Here is a 26,545-nt window from a genome sequence, read left to right as displayed (position 1 = left end):
TGACTGACCCAAAGTTATCCAGCCAGTTTTCACACTTAAGGCAGGACTAGAACTCACAGGCTCCTAGTTTCTAGCTTGGTGCTTTAATCTTAAAACCAAACTGGTTTAAATTATGCACTGTGAACGACACACCAGTCTAAACCAGAGGTGGGCGTCACATACTGTAACAACTGGTTCGCCTAGCACCGGAAATGTGAGCACACGCATGTGACATGAAAAAACACAGCAATTCATTCACGCATGTCATCCACACATGCGTGCAGCATCAAAAAACACAGCATGTCAGGCTTGGAACCCATCTTTGCGTTGGATCTTCAGGCCTGCCAAATTTAGTGCTGTGGGAAACTGGAAGGGGGGATTTTATGGCGCAGGGGAGATACATAGTCATAACAACATTCCTTTCTCTGAGAATCAAGGACATCTTGTCCTCCACCTGGATGGATCTACAACAATTTGCTGTGGCCAACTTGCCCCAGCCAACTTGCTATGGCCAACACTCTCAGGACAAGAGTTACAACTAGTATCAAAGAACTGGTGGAATAAAATCATTAAAGAAAGGATGCAAAAGAAGGAAAGGACAGAATGAAATGTGAATGACAAAAATTAAAATATTTTTTAATTTATTTTAAATAAATTGAATTGTTAAATTGTTCTGCAGAGTTGTCCCATGGCAAGTTGGCCCATTCCATTGCTGGATGGTGAGGATCATTGGTAGAAACAGATAGCCAAATGCAGTCATAAATTAAGGATGTTGGGGGGAAATTGGCCAAGCTGGGGGAGAAGTCAAATGGGGAATTAGTCTGGAATTCCCATGTGGGCACAAGAGGGCAAAGTCTAGGCCTCCCCCTTGAATGCCATTGAACCTTATCTAGTTTTATCCAGGTATAAACCATCGGTCTGAGAAGATTCCTGTGTTATAGGCTTGAGCAATAAAATGGCTCACTGAAGTCTTCATGAGCGGTAACGGTTGTTTGGGCCTGACACGCTGGCCCAAATTTTATGCAATCATGGGCATGTTGTAACAACAGGAACTTTGAGGACTGGTTGCAATGGCAGGATTTGAGGAACACCAGTTAAGTCCTTTCCTTCAGCTTCAAATGGTTGCTAAACAAATGGGTGTGAATTGAAGCCTACCTATATCGGAGAGGTTCTGGGGCGGTCCCTAGATTTTGGAAGTTTAGGTTTCCTCAATGAAAAAAAAATAACTCCAATCTTCTCAAACTTGCTCCCATTCAAAGAGTGGAGTTTATTATCGGAATACTGATAAATAAAAACATTGGACTTCGTCTGACCATTTTATACGGAAGCCCTTTCTCAGATTCCAACCTATGGAAGCATTTGGGACACAGCGAACAGACTCTCTGGAGCATCCGCGGAGGGGACCAGAAAGGTCAAGACGTAACTGCAGCCACGTAATTAAAGTCCTCCACCATTTTTGCAAACGTGCTGGAATTTCTAGCATGTATACACTACTGAAACAGTGATGTCTACGCTGGCTTGGGCATGTCGTGAGAATGGCTGATGGTCGGATTCCGAAAGATCTCCTGTATGGAGAATTAGTGCAGGGAAAGCGCCTCAGAGGGAGACCACAGCTGCGATATAAGTGTTGTGGTCTGTCAGCAGCCTACGGAGCTGGAAATGGAGTCGGACAGCGATGAGGCTGAGGTGAGGCCAGGGCCATTGGGAAGTGAGATGTGGACTCCAGAGCCTCCAGAGACTGATAGTAGTGAGGCAGAGGAACAGGAGGAGCCTGTTTCTGATGCACGCATGAGAAGAACTGCCAGAAGGCAAGAGCAGCTCAAGCAGAGAGGACAACTCAGGAGTAGGGCCAAGAGATGATTGGCTCCTCCCATAAGGCTTAAAACAGACCAGCACCGGCGTTTGAGCTTTGCCGGAAAGCAACGTTGGTAGTTTCATCTTCTGCTTCGTCTACGTCTTGCCTTTATTTTTGTGACTTGTGAATGTTTGCCAAGAAAGGCCTTTCGCAGTTTGCCTAATTGGACCAAGGTTTGCAAGAGAACTGAGGAATTTGTGTTGGAAGGCATTTGTTTTAATTTGAGTTGAACAACGCTGGGAATGAAGTAATTCTCAGCTGTTCGAATAAAGTTTGTTTGTTTTTTTACGGACTGAGTTTCTTACTACCTACTTGGGCCTGGGTCACAACGATAAGGATATCTGCAAGAGGGACCTAAAGGCCCTGGGAATGGACATAAACAACTGGGAAACCTTGACCTCCGATCGTTCAGCTTGGAGGCTAAAGATGCAGCATGGCCTTCTCCAATTCGAAGAGACATTTGTTCGGCAGGCTGAGGCAAAGAGGCAGCCCCGGAACCAGCGAAATCTGGGGGCTGGGCAGGGGACAGAATGTATCTGCCTTCAGTGTGGCAGGAATTGCCACTCTCGAATTGGCCTTTTTAGGCGCACTAGATGCTGTTTTAGGATCTCTTTCCAGAGCATGATACCATAGTCTTTTGAGACTGAAGGATGCCAATGAATTTTTTGCAATTAAACGGGGGCACGGTTTAACAGTCTCAGCTATCAGGTTGACTTTTGGGGACACCTCTCCTCCCTTCCTCCCCCCCCTCCCGGCCGAAAAAAACTAGCAATAGATACCATGTTCCTCTGGACTAAATGCTCAATATCCCTCTTTACGATATGGAGATGTTCCTTAATGTCGTTGAAATGCTGTGTGGTTTCGTAGATCCCACCAGAGGAAGCTGGGTGGTGCTGAATGCCAGTGACTAGACGTAGAGTTTCCCCCATGGAATTTCTGGAAAGAGAATCCAGAATTAATGCGCCTGAACTTTGAAAATAAACATACGTCAAACATCAACTGAGCTGAACTGCCTCTTGAACCCACCGAGCCAATTAAATGGAACATTTGAGCTAAAGTTCCACATTAGTGGAGACAGAAAGACCTCAACTAAAAATACAGATTTTTAAAAACAATTTCTAAAAATTTAAAATTTAACTTTATTTAAAAATAAAGTTCCACATTACTTGAGACAGAAAGATCTCAACTAAAAATGTAGATATTTTTTTTTTAAAAATCGTAAAAATTTAAAGTTCAACTTTATTTAAAAATAAAGTTCCACGTTAGTTGAGATAAAAAGATCTCAATGAAAAAAAGTTTTCTAAAAAAAGTTTCTTAACAAACTGAGCTGAACTGTCTCTTGAATCCAATGTTACATATAAAGGAAACAAATTAAATGGAATATCCAAGCTAAAGTTCCACATTAGTTGGGACAGAAAGATCTCAACTAAAAGTACAGATTTTCTTTAAAAAAATTGCTAAGCATTTATAGATAATATCTAGCTTAAACAATAGGATGTTTTTTTCCTAAGGAACTCCAATATCTAATAATTTACAAAGACCAATGTTTTGAAAAATAATAGCCAAACAGAATCCTTCGGGCGTAAGAATAATTGGAGTTGAATAAAAGCTATTATTGTATAACCATTACACTTTTTGTAACCAAATATACTGCTATTGTACAAGAACTTGATAATTTACCAAGTTATTAATCTGAGGAAATGCCATGTACTTTCCATAGGTTTTAATGATTCTATAGAAATTTATAATTAGGGTAATTATTATTTTTCTTAAAAAACATGGGGAAAAATGACTTGAAGAAAATTGTATTGATTTGTAGATGTAAATATATATTTTTTTTAAATCTCAAGACATAATTTAAAGGTCCCAGTAAGTTTGTGAGAAAAGGTACACACTGGAAAAATTAATAACAATTTAAGCTACACCTAGCTTTTCATTACCTAAATTATCATTATTACCCAATGATGTTGAATTTTGCTTTCCTGGCTTTCAGCTTCATCCCTGGACTTGTTATTTATTTTCTCCCCAAAAAGCAAGTGATCAAGTTTTTTAAAAAAAATCACTATGGGTACAATTAGTATTTTATTTTTTAAATCCTTCTGACATCGTAGCAGAGACTTTTTTTCATTTTTAGCAAGAGTTTTACTCTTGGATTTCCCAGGCTAAACAACCAGGGATATCTCTTTAAAATTTGCAACATAAAAATAGGCAGGGGGAAAATGACAGTCAGTGTGCTTTTATACGCAGTATTAAAACTGTCTTTAGGTTGCTTAAGATCCAACTGATCTTATTGTTGAATTGATCAATTGTTGAAAACTTCAGGGGGAAACTCATCTCCCCAATCTGATCAGAATGCTGGAAAAACTGCAGCTGTGGGACTCTGAATCTGATGGGGAAAGTGTGTATTTTTAAAAAAAAAATAAATCTTTCCAGGACACAGTAGCGTAACGAATGGTACCCAGCTTGCAGGTTCAGCAAGTAACATAATAGAATTTACTAGCCAACCCTTGCCCCACTGGGTCATCATTTCAGAGATAGTTCCTACATAGAGAAATTGTGGGTTGACTTTGTGGGAAGCTGGAAGGGAGTATTTTCCTTTCCTTTCCTTTCCTTTCCTTTCCTTTCCTTTCCGCTTTTCCTTCCCTTTCCGCTTTTCCTTTCCTTTCCTTTCCTTTCCTCCCCTCCCCTCCCTTCCCCTCCTTCTGTTTTCTCTCCTCTCATTCTCTCTTTGTGAAATTACTGCTCAGGAAATCCTCACTTAATTTTCACAGCATAAAATTCACACTCTTGGAAGGAAAAGATAATACATGCTCTCTGACTATATCCATAAAACACCCTGAAACTAGTATAAAATAGCCAGAGGAACTGCTTGCTGGACAAGCGCTCCAAAATACAACAGCTCCCGACCCATGTTTTCTTCTGCAAGGAAATCAGAACTTGGTCAAATTGTTATCTCAACCTCTCTTCCAATTTCAATAAATTTCAACCCACAGATGTTCTGCTGCAAAGCTGGTATATACCACAGGCTCCTATCCTCCTTTCACTCCATCATATAGGTTATATATGACTTTGTTTACCCATGCACTGCAACAAGGATCTCAAATGCATTTGCTACACTGGTAACACTAAGAGTCATTTTAAAAAAAAAACCTTATATAGATAGGCCATCTTAAAAATAAACAGAAAGTGTGGAAATTCAACGAGCAAAAAAGAAAGGGAGCTACTTATTGGAGAAGTTCATCCCTCAACAACAATCTTATATAATAATGTGAAACCTCTGTTGGACATAAGCCGATGTGTTATGTCTTTCACACATGAATCCTTACTTCATTTCCCCAACTTGTCTCAGAACCTCTTCTTGAGTTTTTACGATATTGTCAAGTTCTAACTGGGGAGCCTGTAAGAAACAGAGAATAGAACTGTTAGTGAAAAGGACAAAACTGTCAAAATACAGAATTGTGACCTGTGTAATGCATGTACCAACAATATACCTGTCCTTGAAGGCTAGGGACATTTGGTCCTCTTTTGGAAATCTCTTCTGTTACCGCAGAGACATATCTTCTCTGTTCATCCAGAATCATGTCTAATTGTCTGTTGAGCTGTTTTATTTCCAGGTGAATTCGATTTTGGCCTTCAAAGATTTGTCTCAGCTCACGATCACTCACCGTCTCAAAGAGATCATCCACTTTTAAAAAAAACCACACAAGTAGGACATTCTGGTGGGTCAAATGATTCCAACATAACTGCATTTAAACATATACTTAACCACTGGCTGTATTTTGATGTGAATTTAACTAAGGCATTCTCAGTAAGACACACAGGTCAGAGGGAAGCACAAAAGCAGTTCTAAATAAGACCTGCCTACTTATGACGTTTGATTTGATTGTATATAGGCATTAGGCCTATATACATCTGTGCCTGAAATAAATTCCATTTATGAGTCAGTGAAGTTAACAGCACCTAAGCCCAAGTGAATGGATGAAGAATTTCAATCTCAAAGGAGAGATGAGTTTGCAGGACAAAGTGGGTAAGTCTGATGAATTACTTTGAGTTTACAAATTGTATTGATTTATCAAAACATAAAATACAAAACACAGAAGGAAAAATAAAAATAATGGAAAAATAAGGAGGGAAAAGGGGAAGAGAAAAGGTGCAGGGCAGAGGGAAAAAGAAAAAAAGAAAGTGTTGATTTCTGACTCCTTTTGGTGCCGTATAATATGGTAGTAACCTGAGACCTCAACTTTTTAATTTTGTATAATAATACATATGAGCCATTTTTATAACATCAAACCTATCTAATTGGCAAAACCCAAAGTCAAAGTTTCATTTTTCCCCACCACAAGCACAAAGTCCATAAACGGTTTCCAAGGGAATCTGATGGAATGATTGATAACAGAAAGCAACTTAAGACTCTTCTCATCTTTTAAATCAGTTTTATAAAAATAGTATTCTAAAAACAGGAAATAAAGCCGCAAACTGGCAAAGGTAAACTTGCAATATCTGCGGGTTTGAAGGCTGCACTAATTTTGCTTGACATGCTAAAGGCCACAACCCAGAAATGGGCAAAACCAGAATCCATTTTCAGAAGGGAGTTCAGAAGGATTTTAAAAGGATGAAACAGGGGTCCTAAGGTTTTGCAAACTTTAAGGCACCTAAAACATTTCTTAAACCTCCTTCCCTTCCAACCCCACACCACTCCAAACCCCAAAAGCAAAAACTAAGCAAAAAAAGGAGCTTTTTGGTCTTCTTCCCTCTTTGTGGAAGGGTTTTGGAAACATCTAAAATATGCTTTGGGGCAATGTGCAGTTCCCCTGCTGTATAGTTTACCTACATGCTAAAAGAACTGGTCTATATAGCAGACAGAATGCATTGCAAAGCAAAGATCATTTCTTCATTTTTCCCTCTGGATTCCCCCATGAAAATCATAGAATTACGGGATCCTCTAATCCAGGGGTGTCAAACTGAAGGCCCGCGGGCCAGAGGGCTTAGATCTGGCCCACTGGGCCACCCTGGAAACAGGGAGGGACCGGCTCACGGTATATCTGCCAGCGCCTCCCTCCCAAGCTTCGTTTTTGCTGGCGGGGGGTTGCAGGAGGCTGTCGCAACCAGAGATGGAGCTCGGGAGCCCGTTTTCACTGGCAGAGCGCTTGGGCCACCACAGGTGCCCTCAACATAAGTGACATCAAGCTGGCCACGCCCCACCCCGGCCCCACCCCACCCCATGAGGTCAAACACAACCCTGATGCGGCCTTCAATGAAATACTTTGACACCCCTGCTCTAGTCATTCTCACATGGACAGTCTAGGAAAGAATCCTGTTTGCCAACCGACCAGAAAGAATGCCCATTTAGAAAAGCATTTTTCCCCCCAGTGAAGTCTTGGCTTTCTACATTGAGTTTATCACTTGACTGCTTACTTGGCTGGCCTTGCATGTCCGTATGCTCTTTCTTAAATTCCTCTTTCTTTTTGTCCAACTCTTGCTGGAAATGCTGAAACTCTTCTTGATATTTCTCTTTGTCCTTTTCAGCAATGTCTGCATCTGGTGGAGGCTATGAAATCAATTCTGAGTAAAAAGGCATCCTCAAATTTGACAAGCACTCTCGGCGTCAGGCACTCCGAGTTAACATTTTGGGGCGTCCAAGGAACAGTTCGAAGAAGCTGAACTGGCTCATAGGCGCTACCTCTTTGCTTTTATGTAAAAGGAACGATGAGGCTGCATTCCCTGATTGTTACCTCTTAAGTCCTGCCAGACTTTATCTGTGACTTGTGAGATGAGAAAAGTCTGAAGCAGGGTGTTTGTTTTACCCATGTTTTACCATGAGTCAAAAAGAGGGCTGTGAAAATATTTACAGACCCCTCACATCTTGGACATAAACTGTTTCAACTCTGACCCTCAAAACGACACTATAGAGCACTGCAACACCAGAACAACTAGACACAAGAACAGTTTTTCCCCCAGACGCCATCACTCTGCTAAACAAATAATTCCCTCAACACTGTCAAACTATTTACTAAATCTGCACTATTAATCTTCTTCTTCTTTTTTTTTTATTTACATTTATATCCCGCCCTTCTCCGAAGATTCAGGGCGGCTTACAGTGTGTAAGGCAATAGTCTCATTCTATTTGTATATTTACAAAGTCAACTTATTGCCCCCCCAACAATCTGGGTCCTCATTTTACCTACCTTATAAAGGATGGAAGGCTGAGTCAACCTTGGACCTGGTGGGACTAGAACCTGCAGTAATTGCAGGCAGCTGTGTTTTAATAACAGGCTTCTTACAGCCTGAGCCACACCGAGCCTGAGCCACACCGAGGCCCTCTCATTGTTCCCATCACCCACCTCCTTCCATTTATGACTGTAACTTTGTTGCTTGTATCCTTATGATTTATATAGATATTGTTTCCTGATTGCTTATTTGTACCCTATGAATATCATTAAGTGTTGTACCTTAGAATTCTTGATGAAGGTATCTTTTCTTTTATGTACAGAGAGCATATGCACCAAAACAAATTCCTTGTGTGTCCAATCACACTTGACCAATGAAAAAAAATTCTATTCTACTCTAATTCTATGCTACTCCAAATTTTGCTGAACCAAGCCTCTAAACGCATAAAAAGTGTACAGAGTCCTTGAGTTACAACCATAATGGAGGTCTGTAGAGATTCTCAGTCATCCAGGTCACTGTTGTCCCAAAGGTGCTTTTTCAGGAGGTGACTGGACTTTCTGGTTTTTTGTTTCTTTTCTTTGAAGATGTTTCACTTCAACCTCTCTAAAAGGATGCAAATGACCAGCTGTCTGCAAGGAATATAAATCCTTCTATTCCCCACCATCCAGGCAAGAGCTGAAGAAGCTTCTTGGCTGAGAAGTGAAACGCCTTCAAAGAAAAAACAAGGAAGTCCCATTGCTTCCCGAAAAAGCACCTTTGGGACAACCATAATGGAGCCTAGCCATCATAGTTGTAGCTCATAATGGTCATAAAATGGATTGGTCGCATGTGTAAGCAAATCAGTATGATTGATATGTGAATGCTGCGGTCATTAAGCAAACCAATGCTTTGCTATGGGCACCAAAAACTGGAACTTAATGCTGGTTTTCAGGAAAACTGTCATAAAATGTGGTCACATGACTGCACAACGTTGTAAATACAGCCCGGTGGCCTAGTGCTCTAAGTGCAATCAAGTACCGGAAATGAGGCCATGGGGGGACCCCAAAGGGGCTTTTTCAGGAGGCAACTGAACTTTCTGGTTTTTCTTTTGGAAGATTTTTCGCTTCTCATCCAAGAAACTTTTTCAGCTCTGAAAGGATGGTGGGGAATGGAAGGATTTATGTTCCTTGCAGACAGCTGATCATTTGCATTCTTTTAGAGAGTTTGAAGCGAAACATCTTCAAAGGGGAAAAACACACACACACACACCAAAAAGTCCAATTGCCAAGGAGCTGCTGATCCAGTTCTACAGAGAAATTATTGAGTCTGTCATCTGCACCTCTATAACTGTCTGGTTTGGTTCTGCAACCCAACGAGACAGACACAGACTTCAGAGGATAATTGGAACTGCAGAAAAAACGATAGCTACCAACCTGCCTTCCACTGAGGACCTGTATACTGCACGAATCAAGAAGAGGGCTGTGAAAATATTTACAGATCCCTCACATCCTGGACATAAATTGTTTCAACTTCTACCCTCAAAGCGAGGCTATAGAGCACTGCACACCAGAGCAACTAGATACAAAAACAGTTTTTTCCCAAACACCATCACTCTGCTAAACAACTAATTCCCTCAACACTGTCAAACTATTTACTAAATCTGCGCTACTATTAATCTTCTCATCGTTCCCATCACCCAAATCCTTCCCACTTATGATGGTACGACTGTAACTTCGTTGCTTGTATCCTTACGATTTATACTGTTATTGTTTCCTGATTGCTTATTTGTAGCCTATGACTGTCATTAAGTATTGTATCATTAAGTTTGTACCCTATGACTATCATTAAGTGTTGTAAGTGTTGTACCTTGATGAAGGTATCTTTTATGTACACCGAGAGCATATGCACCAAAGACAAATTCCTTGTGTGTCCAATCACACTTGGCCAATAAAAAATTCTATTCTATTCTATTCTATTCTATTCTATTCTATTCTATTCTATTCTATTCTATTCTATTCTATTCTATTCTATTGATAAAAGCACCTTTGGATGACTGAGAACCTCCACAGACATCATGCGGGGGATGATGACTGTCAAAACTTTGGATCTGGGTCGTAACTCCTCCCCCCTCAGTAGGTCTGTCAGAACTTCAAGCGGTTGCTGTGTAGCGGTTGCTATGTAGACCAAGACTACCAGTCGGTGCACAGAAAAGGCTCCTCACTTCTGAATTGTTGCTTTAGTGCCAAGAAAAAGCAGGGCCAAGAAGGAAGATGAAACGAGGAGGAGGGGTCTGGGTAATTAAAGCTTCATTCTCCTCCTTCTGGGAACATAATTGTGTGATGACCACTGCCTGAATATGGTTAAAGAACTGCTAGTACTAACTTTTGTTTTTGACCTCTCTAATCTTCCACATTTTCCTAGCATAATTAAAAAAGATGGAAAGACCACAAAACATATACTGCAAGTCTATAATTCCATCAGAAATCTAGAATTAGCCTGCTTTTTTTTAAAAAAAAAGATTATTTTTCTAAAAAGGAAAGATACTCTACTCAAAGATTCAACATAGTTGATTTGCAGCCTAACTGCAGGTTACTATCCTGTTTTATGGTGAATGTTTGCATATTCTTAGACTTAATTCTGAAGCATTAAGACAAAAGGAGAAGCACCTTTTCATCCAAAACCCACAGTGAGCATGCAGAACAAATATATAATCCAAAAATACCTACCGTCATTTTGCCAGGCTCTGTCAACTGAAATGTCAAGAATGACAAGACATCATGGTCATCTAGATAAAAAATCAGAAATGTGTCAAAAGACTTAGTCTACATTATGGTAACTCAGTAGAATGACTTAGCAATCTAAAACAGGGTTCTCCAAACTTGGCAATTTTAAGACTTGTGGACTTCAACTCCCAGAATTCTTCAGCCAGCAAAGTCCACAAGTCTTAAAATTGCCAAAGTTGGAGAACCCTGATCTAAAAGACATCTTATTTCATACGTTATCAGACTAGGAGCACAAAGGTCAACATTAGGAATGTTGGGTGTATGAATGTTTGTCTATGGCCAAAATTGGCAACACACCTTCATTAACCTTCAATAAGATGGGATCCACATCAAACAACAGCAAGTAAACGTGAATTAACTTTCACTCCTCATTCTAGCAACTATGCTTTTCTAACCATATGGGAGGAAATTTATGCCTACATAGATAGATAAATAAATGTCCAAACCAATTGTGCGTATTTATCACAAGGTTGCACTGGATAAAAAGCAGAAGGTAAGGAGACAAAGGAGTTTCCTACAATTCTAGGTTTAATAAATGATTTGGCAGACCTTGTACATTGATTTAAAAAATTGCTCAATCACAATTCTAGTTCTCTGCAGATTTAAAGGTGAATTTCAAATATTGGTCATCCAAAACACCTTATGGTCTGGATTTCAGCCATGGCATTTCTTTTTCATTCGAGAAGTTAAGTCAAACACTTTGGTTCAATGTTTCTTAACCTTGGCCATCTTAAGATGTTTGGACTTCAGCTCCCAGAATTCCTCAGCCAGCATTGCTGGTTGGGGAATTCAAGGAGTTAAAATCCAGACATCTTAAATTGGCTAAAAGTTGAGAGAATTCCCTTTTACCAGCGCATAACTGGGTTCCAAGGTAGCACTGCTGCTTTGCGTTTACATTCTTCTAAACCGCAGTCCTCTCCTACAAGATCCATGGAACAATGAATTGGACACATTTGAAAGCAGTCTGAGATATTAATGGACACTGAAAAGTGAATTCTTTCTCTGAGAAGACCCAGTCCTTTAAACACACCCTCAATTGAGATTAGGGTGTGGCTGAAAAGGACACATCTGTCATCTTCTACCTGGTGCAAACAAGTGCCAAGAGGACAATTGCTTGATCCCATACACTTAGTGTCAGCCTCCACTCCAATCTTCACATCTTTTTGTACTCCTTATATTCAGTTGTTAGATAGCATGGGGTTTTATTTCTAATGTAAATAGCTCTTGGATTCAAGTTAAGTAGAGAGGGCCCTTTAAGAGTGTCGGTCTGACATAATTAAAGGGGGAGGGGAGATTAATGTTTTGAATTCAATAGGAATGTTTGAGCGCGAACTCTAACGGACATTGCATTCCTGATATGATTGACAGCCAGAGACCTGCGGAAGAAGATTACCACGGGGCCCCGAGAAGGAGCTGGCATTGGACCAGACCTGATGACCTCTTGGGGAAGAGGAGGGAGTAACAGGGGGAATATAGATTGTTAGCCATATTTTGTCTCAGATTCAACTTTATACTGCTGCTGTCCGGATGTACCTAGTAAAAGTACTTTTCTTTATTTGCAAATGACGTCAAGGTGTATTCTTTCCTAGATATAATCAGAGGCAGCCTGACACTTAGTCTACTTAAATTTTCTGTTGCCATCCAGAAAGACGACCATCTTTGTGCCAGCCTCAGGTTTTTTTTAACAGATATTAAATCTGCAGGCATTTTGACTCTTATCTATCCCAACGAGAGAAATCATTTCTTGGGCAAAATCATCAAAGGAGAGGTAACCTGAATGGTAAAATCACCTGCAAGGCCACCCGTTGCTGCAGAGATGCCAAAGTAACCCTGAAGAGGCAGCACCATGTTTTCAACTTTGGCACAAAACTCATAGTCTTCTTTGTCTGGAGTAAAGCCATTGTTTATTAATATCTTGGAAGAAAAGAGACAGAGATGAAGTCACTTGATACAGAATTTGGCCAATTATCTATCTCATGGTTGTCCAACCTTTTGGCTTGCCTGGGCTGCACATGTTATAGGTGTTATGTCTACCTAATATGCAGCTCTATCATTCCTCTCTGTTGTAGTTGTTTCCTGTATCACATTGCCACTCTAGGATTCATCTCTATTGTTCCTGTGATGCATTTCCTGTTCCTGTTGTATTACTCACTCTCTAATAAAATGGTTTCTGCACAGTGCTGGCCTGTAGTTTGCTTACTTACTCAACATGAAACAGCACAGAGTGAAGAGGCATTGTCTTGGATGGCATATGAAATATATAATATTGTTAATGTATATAATAAGGGACACGGTGACTCAGGGGCTAGGACGTTGAGCTTGTCGATCGAAAGGTCGGCAGCTCAGCGGTTCGAATCCCTAGTGCTGCCATGTAACGGGGTGAGCTCCTGTTACTTGTCCCAGCTTCTGTCAACCTAGCAGTTTCGAAAGCACGTAAAAATGCAAGTAGAAAAAATAGGGACCACCTTTGGTGGGAAGGTAACAGCATTCCGTGCGCCTTTGGCGTTGAGTCATGCTGGCCACATGACCACAGAGACATCTTCGGACAGTGCTGGCTCTTCGGCTTTGAAACGGAGATGAGCACCGCCCCCTAGAGTCGGCAACGATTAGCACATATGTGCGAGGGGAACCTTTACCTTTACCTTATATAAATATAAAGAGCAGTGGTGGTGCAGTGGTTAGAATGCAGTACTGCAGGCTACTTCTGCTGACTGCTGGTTGCCAGCAATTTGGCAGTTCAAATCTGACCAGGCTCAAGGTTGACTCAGCCTTCCATCCTTCCGAGGTGGGTAAAATGAGGATCCAGATTTTTGGGGGCAATAGGCTGATTCTGTAAACTGCTCAGAGAGGGCTGTAAAGCACTATAAAGTGGTATATAAGTCTTATGTATTATTGCTATTACTAAATCACATAATAATGTTAAAAGTTTACAATCGTGTGGGGCCGCATGCAGCCTGTGGACTGCAGGTTGGACAGGATTGGTCTATGAATTGAAGAAGCTTCTTGGATGAGAAGTGGAAGGTTTTCAAGGAAAAAACCAAGAAAGTCCAGTTGCCTTTTGGAAAAGCACTTTTGGGACAACCATGACCTGAATGACTAAGAATCTCTATAGACACTGGTCCACCTAGCTGATCTGTATGTAGCTCAGTCATTTGAATCAGACAATTCAGGCTTTCCCCCCAGTCCTATGACCTAAATCATTTGAGTAGCAATACTAAATTATGTCAGACAAATGACTTTTTTCAATTATCATCCTCAGCCAGTGTGTTATTTTAAAATACATGAAAAAATCTCTTTTGTCCTCCAAGAGAAAATAGTCTGTTTCTGGGTCTCAAGCTTTGCATCTTGGGACCTAGAATACAATTTCACTCTTCATTTATTAGAAATACTTCTATCTTTTCAGCATATAAACTCCAGTGGAGGTCGACCACTTACAGTTTATTCATTCAAAAAAGCAACTGGGAACCATTTCGCTACAGGTTTTCAAATTGGAGGTGTTGTGTCTTGCCCGCCCTCAGAGCAGCCAGGGCCTTCTTACCTGCTCCCGAACACTGAGGAATGTATGCCTCCCGGCCCAAGTCCTGGCTCCATGCCCACACAAACTGCAGAAGAAGGAGAATCTCCCGGCCCCAGCCCTGACTCCATGCCCAGGCAAACGGAGCAGCTAGACCCCTCCCCCTCCTCCACAGCATGTGAGCCTGAGGAGGGTTTATTCCCAACAGCTGATTGGAGTAATCCTCGCATCAGAAGATTGGATAGGCGGAGGCAACAGAGGGAAGGAGGCAGGCCTTAATGAGTGCTGAGTCATGGAGCCACACCCCATGGCCTATATAAAGGATCTACTTTCTGGCAGTCTCTGAGTCAGGCAAAAGTCGAACTTATCTTGCTGAAGTCACTTACTGGTCTCCTGCCTTCTCTGAGGACTTTGCTAGGACTTTGGGCAGAGCTGCAGAGGCAAGCCTGATTCGGATTTCCCTGACCCGGCCGTCAACGGAGGAGTGGGACACGACAGGAGGCAGTTAATATAACATATTTTCCTAGGCTGCAGAACCCCAATTATTTATCTCTCTGCCAAACTTCAAGCAATGCAAAAAACATTCCACAAGTTCTGAAAGATCTTATCAATTGTGATACATTAGGATTTCCAGACTTCTCTTCCCAACTCCCAAAGAATACTTTTAACTCACGAGTTCCTGTTATTCAAAAACACATCGTCAAATATACACACAGGAAAGTATAACAAGAGCTGAAATTACTTACAGATAGTGTCTTCTGATAGTAAACAACTTTTGTACGGATGGGATAAGGCTTGTTCCGAAAATCTCTTTGACATGATGCCAACGCTTGTGTGGACCCATCACTTTAAAACAGAAACATCTTATCAATACAAACTTAGCAGTCAGGATAATCCAGACGAAAATTAAAGACCCATGTACATGTCATATGGTCCATCTGAATAATACAAAATAGAAGGCGTCTATAAATAGTCCTTGACTTACGACCATAATTGGGACTAGAATTTCCACTTTCCCTTTTTGCCATGATTTTTAAGTGAATCCCTGTGGTTGTTCACTGGATCAGTGGTCCTTAAGTAAGTCTGGTTTCCCCCATTGACTTTGTTTGTTGGGAACTTGCTGGTAAGGTCACAAATGGTGATCACACGACTCTGGGACATTGCAACCACTGTAAAAACATGGCGGTTGCCAAGCACCTGAGTTTTGATCATGAGACTCTAAGGATGCTACGATGGTCATAAAGTGAGGACCGGTAATAAATAACTTTTCGCAGGCAGTTTTTTTTTTTGGTTGTTAACTTTGGTCACTTAGTGAATGATTGTAAATTGAGGACTACTTGTATTCAATGAATAAAAATTACAATCTCACCAAACACTGTAAACCATTACTGAAATACTGAGTATCTAAACCTGGATTAAGAGAAAGTCTGGCTATTGTTTATTGTGGCGTGCGTTAGCACACATTCATCATTAAGTTGTCAGTTTTGAAACTGGAATGGATGTGGGAAGGCTCATGAAACAAATAAACAAACCTGGGAACAATAGATAAACCTTCTGAAAAGACCGCTACCCCCAGAATTAACAATTTGGGCAGCTGCATGATTACAAGCACTGGGTATGTCTTTAGTTAGGCTGGCAGTTCATGGTGAGGGTAGCAAAAGACTGGCATTGTGACCATACAGGATGAGAAGGGGGTGAAATATGAGCTGAAGAGATGGCAGAGCAGGGACTACTGAAGAGATGGCAGAGCAGGGACTACTGTGTCAAAGAGGAATTGAGCCAAGATTTTAAGGAGTTTGATGGAAAGGATAAGAAAGTGGGATGGAATTTCACTTTAGAGACGAGTGACAAAAACGATCTAAGCTGCTCTAGCAATTGAACTTCTACCACTTGGACTGGGGACCAAGAGATGCATTTTCAAGCCAATTCAACTGCCTCATGCTTTGGTCACTTTATGAGTGGACTACTGCAATCTGCTCTACATGGAGCTGCCCTTGAAAACCACTGAGAAGCAGTAACTGGTCTAGAATGTAGAGACACAGGCAACTGTGGATATCCAGTTCATGGAGCATCTTTGCTTTGCAAACTATGCTGGTTCCCATTAGGCTTCCAGTTAACCAAAACTGCTATTTATTAGCAGTATAGGGACTGGCAATCTCAGGGACCTTCTCTCTTCCTGCCCATCCTGTATGCACCAGATTCCATCAGTTAATCAGTTGTGTGATGGGACCTAGGAAGTAAATTTTATCTTTGTAGCATCTCCCTACAGCTTTCTCCCTGATATCTGTCTGGCCCCCACGCTGACCATGTTTAAAAGAGCCCTTACAATAACAGAATAAGAGTTGGAAGAGACCTTGGAGGTTTTTTAGTCCACCCCCCTGCGCAGGCAGGAAACCCTATATACCATTTAAAAATCTCTTCTTAAAAACCTCCAGTATTGGAGCACCCACAACTTCTGGAGGCAAGTTGTTCCACTGTTTAATTGTTCTGTCAGGAAATTTTGCCTTGGTTCTCTCCTTGATTCGTTTTCATCCATTGCTCCTTGTCCTGCTTTCAGATGTTTTGAAAAATAGGCTTGACCCCACCCACCCCATTCCTCCCCTTCTTTGTGGCAGCCCTGAGATATTGGAACACTGCCATCATGTCTCCCCTAGTCCTTCTTTTCACTAGACTAGACAAACCCAATCCCTACAATAGTTCTTCATATGTTTTAGCCTCCAGTCCCCTAATCATCTTTGTTGCTCTTCTCTGCACTTTCTAGAATGCAGGAGATCCCATGTGCTATATTGTTCTTAGAATATATTGTTTTTAAAATAGTCTTCCTTGTTCCACTCACCTGTACTTTTCTTCTTGTACTTTTTAAAATAATGACTTTATTACTGTACTGTACTGTACTGTACTGTACTGTAGAGCTGTCATGGAGGTAAGTTCATAACTTAAGAAACAAATAAACGAAGCAGTACTAATAATTACGTTTCTGTGGACTCTACTTTATAACTTCCCAATTTTTCTAATCCTTGGAATCCAAGTTATTTGTTCTATCCACTCAGCAAAAATTTAGTAGATAGACATCAAATGATAGATAGATAGATAGATAGATAGATAGATAGATAGATAGATAGATAGATAGATAGATAGATAGATATTCTTTTTCTTCTGGAAAATGAAGACAGATCAGATCAAATGCAACCTACTTTTGATGGTCATAATGGAGCCTGCCATTATTGCCGACAATAATCACTGCAGGGTTGTTTTTCTGCGATGGAAGGAAATAAAAATCAGCATAAAGATAGGACAAGATACGAAGACTGAAAAACCAAGTAGGTCCAGAAAAAGTTATTTAAAGTTCAACCCATAGCATATCCCTCAAAGTTTTCTCACTCACCTTTGCATCGTTGTCAAAGGAGTCAAAGAAGATGCCAACACCATTCCAGTTATCTGCTGCACCAAAAACTGGACCATCTAATCCTTGTTTTTCAGTATACCAGATTGCCTGTTCAGACACATGAAGAGCTAAGCAAATTGTAGGCACTCCAATTCATGCAACCACCAAGTTTGCAAACTCCCTTCCCATTCCCGTCCCGTTTATGTCTGAGGCGCTTCTGAGATGAAAGGATTAGTTGGTGACATCACCACTGCCCATTACCAGGATGGGGGCTCCTTTCCTGCCCCCATCAAGGAGCTGGAGCAAATGACAAGAGCTCAGCCCGCCACGCAGCACTGGGGTCTCGGACGCAGGTTTGCTAACCTCCAGTCCACCATTTGCAAATTGCAGCTGGTATTACGTACCAATCCATCAGCTCCTACTCTCCCTCTTCCAGTCACTCGGAAGGTCACATCAATTTCCCAGTATTCAAATATGGATTTGCTTTTTGTCCATACGGATCCTCTTTGGCTTTTTAAGGAAGGAGTTATTCTGATCTGATCAGCACTGGGGATAGCATCTAAAAAGGAAGTTCACCATTTTTAGTAATATGTTAAAAACCATACTAGTATAAAAGAGTTCCAAAAAATTATATTAGATTTTTTTTATCCTGCCTTTATCATTTTTTTAAATAAATAACTCAAGCTAGCAAACATACTTAATATTCCTTTCTTCTATTTTGCCCACAACAACCTTGTGGGGCTGAAAGACTCACTTAACAACTGCATCACTTAGTGATGGAATTTCAATCCCAATTATGGTCGTAATTCAAGGACTAGCAGTACACCATTGACCACAATGAACAAGGCAGGTCATCACGAATACAAAAGCACTCAAGATTTTAAAATCTGAACTTTAAAAGTTCAGAAATAGTTATTTTCCAAGTCACTTCCCAGATTTCAAATTTAAAAGAAATTTCTGGGCTGGGGAGTGCTTTTGTAACTTGAGATAGAATAGAATAGAATAGAATTCTTTATTGGTCAAGTGTGATTGGACACACAAGGAATTTGTCTTTGGTGCATATGCTCTCAGTGTACATAAGGAGAATAAAATACATTCAACAAGAATAAAAAGATACAACGCTTAGTGATAGTCAAGGTTACTGATAAACTATCAAATCATACTAGGAAACAAATAAAAACAATATAAACTGAAAGATACAAGCAACATGGTTATAGTAATAAGTGGGAAGAGATAGATACTAGTAAGGAAGAGAAGAATAATAGTAATAGTCTTAGTAAATTATTTGACAGTCTTGTGAGTATTAGTTGTTAAGCAGAGTGATGGGATTCGGGGGAAAAACTGTCCTTGTGTCTAATTGTTTTGGTGTGCATTGCCCTACAGCAGTGATGGCTAACCTTTTTGCCATCGCATGCCAGGAGGGGGGGGGTCGTGTGCGTGCTCATACCCATAATTCCATGTGCCTCACCCCCCACACAAGCAATCTCCCCGCTCCCCCAGCTCCTGGCACGCGATGGCCCAGTAGGCCCATTTTTCTCTCTCACTTGGCTCCAGAGCCCCTCTATGAGCCTGGGGAGGACGAAAACGGCCTTCCCCACCCCTCCGTAGGCCAGAAATGGCCCGTTTGACAACTTCCGGTTGGACAGGAAGTGACTTTTTTGCTGTCCCCAGCCTCCAGAGACTAGAGGCTCTGGAGGCTGGGGACAGCAAAAAAATCACTTTCTGTCCAACTAGAAGTTGGCAAACAGGCCGTTTCTGGCCTTCAGAGGGCCTCGGGGGCGGGGGAAGGCTGTTTTCGCCCTCCCCAGACTCATAGAAAGGGTCTGGAGACAGGTGAGAGAGGGAAAAATGGGTCTTCCCCACCACCCCTCAGGCCCTCCGGAGGCAGGAAACAGCCTGTTTCCCTACTTCTGGTGGGCCCAGAAGGCCCGAAAATCAGCATGTGCATGCTGGAGCTGAGCTCCTGTGCCCACTGATATGGCTATGCGTGCCACCTGTGGCACATGTGCCATAGGTTCGTCATCACGACCCTATAGTGTCATTTTGAGGGTAGAAGTTGAAACAATTTATGTCCAGGATGTGAGGGGTCTGTAGATATTTTCACAGCCCTCTTTTTGACTGGTGCAGTATACAGGTGCTCAATGGAAGGCAGGTTGGTAGCAATTGTTTTTTTCTGCAGTTCTAAACTAATTATTGAAGTTTGTGTTTGTCTTGCAGAGCCAAACCAGACAGTTGTGGAGGTGCAGATGACAAACTCAATAATTCCTCTGTAGAACTGAATCAGCAGCTCTTTGGGAAGTTTGAGCTTTCGGAGTTGGCGCAGAAAGAGCATTCTTTGTTGTCCTTTTTTGACGACATTTTTGATGTTAGGTGTCCATTTTAAATCTTGAGATGCAAATTGTAAGACTGTAGCTTCAGCCAACTTTGCTCCTAAGACACATTGTACATCTGGGACGTGGAAACCAGTTAGTTTGTGGACACTGTAGAGTTAGATCTGGCATGAACCAGGCACATCCAACCAAGAACAAAGTAGCATTAAACAGCGTTATCAATGTAGCATATCCGAAAGCCAGGACTTTGCTTGGCAACATCCAGCTTCGGAGCCCCATTGGACCCTGTACCTCAGTGAGTGATTCTGGGTGTCTTCCTTCTCTCCGACTCATCCAAATTAACAAGCAAAATGAAATAAATAAGATTTGGGCACTCTTGTTTCTTTCGTATTGGTTAAGCTCCGCATTAGTCTTGCAGAGGCAGATAATGTATTCAGAATCATCGAGATTAAAGGAATTTAGGACCTAATCCAAAGAAACTCCTAATCTTATCACAGTGGGGGGAAACACACACATACGATGCTGTTCCCGAGCTAAGCTACTATACACAGTCTAGAATAGCAGCCCCCAACCTTTGGGGCACTAGGGACCGGTTTGGTGGAGAGAAGTTTTTCCGTGGAATGGTGTGTGCGCACGTGCGTGCGTGCGTGTGTGGTGGCTTCATGTGCTACCTGCATCCCATGGATGGGGCTTTGCATGTTTGCATAGCCCAGTTTATGGCATGCTGAGGCCTGGTGCTGATCCACGGACCAGGGATTGGGGATCCCTGGTCTAGAAAACACGATTTCAAAGGATCAATTTTCATAAATGAAAGGCAGGCTGGCTGGCTATAGATCACAATTTGGATTTATATTACATTTTGCAGGTTGCGGTAAACACATACCAAATCTTGCTCTTCAATTCCAATACTATATTCCGGGAGGTGTTAGGAAACGTGATAATAGAATAGAATAGAATTTTTTATTGGCCAAGTGTGATTGGACACACAAGGAATTTGTCTTGGTGCATTTGCTCTCAGTGTACATAAAAGAAAAGATACATTCATCAAGAATCATAAGGTACAACACTTAATGATAGTCATAGGGTACAAATAAGCAAAAGGAAGAAACTGTTCTTGTGTCTAGTTGTTCTAGTGTGCAGTAATCTGTAGTGTCGTTTTGAGGGTAGGAGTTGATACAATTTATGTCCAGGATGCGAGGGGTCAGTAAATATTTTCACAGCCCTCTTTTTGACTCATGCAGTATACAGGTCCTCAATGGAAGGCAGGTTGGTAGCAATTGTTTTTTCTGCAGTTCTAATTATAACAGGCAACAATTTGTGTTAGTTAAGGAATCTTTCTCAATATCGTTCCAAATTGTTTTAAAGATTAACAAAGCACTTTCTTAACTGTTCTTCAATTCTAACTTAAAAGGCTATTAGGTTAAATGCTAGCTTTTGTCCAATAATTGGAGTTAATATCAAAGGTAATTTGCTTTGTATTTCAAGTGTTGATTTAATCAGTAACAAAAAGTCAACATATTATTTTTTTTAAAAAGCAAAGCCAAGAGTCAGTTGTCCACCAAAAACAGAGCTCAAAAGTAACAACCATTTAAGATAAACAATTTATTATAAACTAGGATGGATAAACAATTTAAAAGTGTGTATATGTACCAGGAATGGGTGTTCTGAGCATATGTAAAGCAGGACAAGGCAGTCTCTCATTCTACAGATAAGGAGTGTTTAACCTTGGGAACTGTGGATTTCAACTCAGAATTCTGGAAATTGAAGCCCAGAAGTCTTAAAATTGTCAAGACCCCCCTGCTATAGATTGTGACGAATCATCATATAGCCAGAATTTATACTGTAAATTCCAAAATTTGACTCAGCTATTCAAGAATAGGAAATTGAATGGCAAGAAATGATTGACATACAAAAAACTAAAGACATCAGCTTAGTTTTACATACTGTATGAACGTAAGATATTCAGTCATACTTTGATACTTGCACCCTATATGACATATATGACCAAGTCACTCTGCAAAATCTGATCTTTAACTTCAAATCTAGATAAGATAAAGAAGAAATTGAAGCATGTTATTATGCTAAAGTTGCTATATCCAATGGAGCACATTTGCCATCTGTTCACATGAATCCCAGCCATATGGTAGAATATAAACTATCGTCCTGCAGTCACATGTGAACACAAACACAGACAAAAGACTCTTCTAGCTATAAAGAGTAATGGCAGAAAGATATTGTTTCAAATTTAGCCATCTTATATAAAACAGTAATTCCAAAATGGAGCAAGGAAAAAATTGAATTTAATTCCCTGAAGGAACCAGAGATCCAAAGACCTCTTACTGAAACACATTCACACCTCAGTGCCATAGGATATGGTTTATTTCCTATAATGAAAGGTGATTATTAGTCATCTGCCTTAAAAAACAGCAGAATTCCCAATGAAACAGTAAATAGCTGAAATAGTTACTTTACCAGCAGGCCCTGAAGACCCTAAATCTTTTACATTTTATAATTTAAGCACATCATAATCTTTAACAATAAAGCATATGGTACCATACATTATGCCACAAAGGCAAAAGTGCCAGGAATGCCATCTCCCACTATAATGGAAAAATGTTAAGAGCTGGGTGACTTCTCAAATATGAGAGATTTAAAAGTATGACTTCAATTAATTTAGTTTCTCAAGAAGGAGAAAGATAACTTTTATATTTTTCAATGGCAATGTTAAATAAGTATGGAATAGAAACACCAGGAGGAGCGGGGTGGGTGGGTGGGTGGGGGAGTGCTACTTGCAGGGTTTGAGAGTAATGAAAAGAGTATCTTTATTAGTATAGAACAGACAAGAATTTTTTGAGAATTCTCATTTCACTCATCCAACATGAGGCTTCATAGAATCTGCAGCAAGAGACTATAAAAAGACAACAATTCTTGCTACATATGAAACATATAATCATATACTCACTATATCGTATGTTGCAAAAAAATTTATTTTTTTATAGAGCAGTGTTTTTCAAATGTGTGTGGATTTCCCTAGCCAGGGAAACTCTGGGAGTTGTTGTCCATACATTTTAAAGTAGCCAGGTATGAAAAACACTGGTATATAGTAGTATGGTCGATCTGAGTTTTATTTGAATAGGAGTACATTTACCCAGGAACTTATTAATATTTTTTTGTGTCCTACTTACCCTGGGTTTTGTATTAGGTTGCTCCAATCTACATTGGTAATGTGGATCAATCCTTATCTACTCAGAGCATCAAATTTATTATTTATATGTTGCCTTTATTATCTTTATTATTATTATTATTATTATTATTAATTAGATTTCTAGACCGCCCTTCTCCCGAAGGACTCAGTTTATTTTAGTTTATAGTTTATAAACAACTAAGGGTGACAAACATTCCTAATACTCCTCCCTACTCCTATTTTCATCAGAACAACAACCCCAAGATTTAGGTTGGATTGAGAGAGAGAGCGGCTAGTCCAAAGTCACCCAGCTGACTTTCATGCCTAAGGTGGAACTAGCACTCAACAGTCTCTTGGGTTCTAGGCCATCAACATAACTACTACAGCAAACTGGTTTTCTTTTCCAGATATCCTAAATGTCTATGGAGATTCTCAGTCATCAAAGTCATGATTCTCCCAAAGAAAGTTCAGTTGCCTCTTTAAAAAGCACCTTTGGGAAACATCAAGCCTTCAGCTTTTGCCAGGTAGAGAAATTCTAGATTAAGTCATCACTTTTCCGTTACTGATTTCTATCCTCAAAGGCGAGGAATTTGGGATTTAGAAGATGAATCTGTGCAGGAGAAGGCAATATGTCTGAGCTAATGGTTCAAGAGTGATTAATGGGGTTCACTCCCATTAAGCAACACCTTGCTGGATCATATCTGGATCACAGGATTCTTTGCATTATTTATTCCTGAAGGGCAAGTTATAAAATAATACTTTATAATTCTTTAAACCCAGACAAAAAAACAACAACTTTGTAACTTTGGGCCAGTCACTCTCCCTCCCTCTCCCTCTCTCATCCCAACCCACCTCTGGGACTGAGAAACGAAAATGTCCATTCCTTTACACCCATTTGTATTAAAGAAAGATGAGGCAACAGCCCACAAAGACTGGAGGTTACCTTTAGAGATGATTTGTTTATTTATTTATTTGTATTTCGTCAAGCATGTATTTTATGACAGATAAAAGTGTAAACGTAACTATAAATACATGAAATGAGGATGCAAGAATCGATTTTTTTTTACACTCCCCATAAATAGTTCTGACGTGTTCCTCTTAAGACCACAGAGAAATCTCTTCCTTGACTTATAAGCCAATCACGAGCCAAGCTGAGCCGCGAACACAAGCCAGCTGCACACTCTGCGTATGCCCAGAGGCGCTCCTCCCTTCCCGAGCTGCGCTCCAAGGCTAATCGCAGATCCTTCAGAATAGATTCCCGAGCCGATCGCAAGGTCAAAGGAAGACCCGCCTTCCCCTCTTCGGGGACGAGGGCTACTTACTGCCCGTGTGCGCCCAGAAGGGCACCGATCCGTCCGGCTGCACCAAGTGCGGACCCTTAAAGCTGTACTTGTATTCGAACCGCCGGTGAGGCGCCGCCGCAGCGTGAGCGCCGCCGCTTTCCGCCTGGCCTATGGCGTGCGCCGGGGAGAGGAAGCGACTGCTCAGGCACAGACACGCGGCGACCAGGAGCCTCTTCGCGGCCACCGCTGCCGAGCCACCCCGCCGAGCCCTGAGCGCCACCATCTTGGACTCTGCTGCATGGAACCCGGCTTAGCCAACAGGGCGCTCGCTGATTGGCCCGGCCGGCAGAAGGGCGGTGCCTCCCGCGGCCAAAGGGCAAGGAGTACAGTAGCTTGCTCATGGAGGCGTGGCGTCGTCGGCCACGCCTTCAGGCCACGCCCCGAAAGCAAAGCAAGTGGGAGGGGCGGAAGAGCGGTTATTTCGGACTTGACTGTTTAATAACAGTCATTCGGTGCTTTTTCTGCATTGGGTGATGGCTAACCCCATTTCTATGATCATTAATTTATAAGGATTAACTAGTTTAAAGCAATGCTGCCATGGGGACGGTTGATCGGCAGAGGAGAAAATGCAACGCGGGCGGCTTGCTTCTCTCTTAACTTTATTTTTCATTTATTTTTATTTATTTTGTCACACAGTATATATAAGCATAAGCATGAAATAGAATAGAATAGAATAGAATAGAATAGAATTTTATTGGCCAAGTGTGATTGGACACACAAGGAATTTGTCTTGGTGCATATGCTCTCAGTGTACATAAAAGAAAAGATACGTTCATCAAGGTACAACATTTACAACACAATTGATGATCAATATATCAATATAAATCATAAGGATTGCCAGCAACAAGTTATAGTCATACAGTCATAAGTGGAAAGAGATTGGTGATGGGAACTATGAAACGATTAATAGTAGTGCAGATTCAGTAAATAGTCTGACAGTGTTGAGGGAATTATTTGTTTAGCAGAGTGATGGCCTTCGGGAAAAAACTGTTCTTGTGTCTAGTTGTTCTGGTGTGCAGTGCTCTATAGCGTCGTTTTGAGGGTAGGAGTTGAAACAGTTTATGTCCAGGATGCGAGGGATCTGCAAATAATTAATATATATGCATATATATAAGTATGAGTATGTAATAACTATAATAATTGGATATAACGAAAGGAAATAGGACAGGAACGCTAGGCACGCTTGTGCTCTTATGCACACCCCTTACAGACCTCTTAGAAATGGGGTGAGGTCAATAGTAGACAGTTTTTGGTTGAAGCTTTTGGGATTTTGGGAAGAGACCACAGAGTCAGGTAGTTTATTCCAAGCATTAACAACTCTGTTACTGAAGTCATATTTTCTGCAATCTGTTAACATTAAGCTTAAATCTGTTGTATGCTCGTGTATTGTTGCAATTGAAGCTGAAGTAGTCTTCGACAGGAAGGACATTGTAATAGATGATTCTATGAGTTAAACTCAGGTCATGCCGAAGGCGGCGTAGTTCTAAATTTTCTAAGCCCAGGATTTCAAGTCTGGTGGCATAAGGTATTTTGTTGTATTCGGAGGAGTGGAGAACTCTTCTTGTAAAATATTTCTGGACATGTTCAATTGTATTGATGTCAGAAATGTGGTATGGGTTCCAGAAAGTCGAGCTGTATTCAAGAATTGGTCTAGCAAATGTTTTATATGCTGTTTTATGTTTTATATATAATATAATATAAAATATTATAATATAAAATGTTTTATATGTTTTATATGCTCTGGTTAGTAGTGTAGTGTACTGACTTGGTTGGGCCCATCATCCCCGCCAGCAGCATCATGTGAGGTGGGGAGTGATGGCAGTTGTAGTCCTCGGCCTCTGGAAAGCGACCGGTTCAGGTGGAAAGTCTTGGCCTGCCAGGAGAAAAAGGAAAGGTAGCCTGATTACAGGTGGTCCTCGACTTACGACCACAATAGACCCCAACGTTTCTGTGGTGAAGTGAGACAGTTGTTAACTGAGTTTTGTTCCACTTTGCGATCTTTCTTGCCACAATGGTTAAGTGAAT

The 26,545-nt window shown here is 41.0% G+C and overlaps 1 protein-coding gene across 1 annotated transcript in view; it reads right to left on the bottom strand.

Annotated features, from left to right (window-relative positions):
* LMAN1 (lectin, mannose binding 1) overlaps positions 1-24,789 on the bottom strand; it is a 29,442-nt gene extending 4,653 nt beyond the window's left edge. The window contains exons 1-11 of the mRNA XM_058170376.1: positions 24,500-24,789; positions 18,068-18,222; positions 17,664-17,771; positions 17,473-17,534; positions 15,025-15,124; positions 12,555-12,678; positions 10,708-10,766; positions 7,250-7,382; positions 5,326-5,519; positions 5,161-5,231; positions 2,614-2,770 (exon numbers count right to left, since the gene is read on the bottom strand). Coding sequence (XP_058026359.1) covers positions 2,614-2,770; positions 5,161-5,231; positions 5,326-5,519; positions 7,250-7,382; positions 10,708-10,766; positions 12,555-12,678; positions 15,025-15,124; positions 17,473-17,534; positions 17,664-17,771; positions 18,068-18,222; positions 24,500-24,743 — 1,407 coding nt within the window. The 5' untranslated portion in view covers positions 24,744-24,789. The remainder of the gene's footprint in view (positions 1-2,613; positions 2,771-5,160; positions 5,232-5,325; positions 5,520-7,249; positions 7,383-10,707; positions 10,767-12,554; positions 12,679-15,024; positions 15,125-17,472; positions 17,535-17,663; positions 17,772-18,067; positions 18,223-24,499) is intronic.
* Between the last annotated feature and the right edge of the window lie 1,756 nt (positions 24,790-26,545).

This window comes from Ahaetulla prasina, chromosome 2 (genome assembly GCF_028640845.1).
Source record: "Ahaetulla prasina isolate Xishuangbanna chromosome 2, ASM2864084v1, whole genome shotgun sequence".
NCBI lineage: Eukaryota > Metazoa > Chordata > Lepidosauria > Squamata > Colubridae > Ahaetulla > Ahaetulla prasina.
Note: the sequence above shows the minus strand (reverse complement) of the source record. Positions and strands in the feature narration are given on the sequence as shown.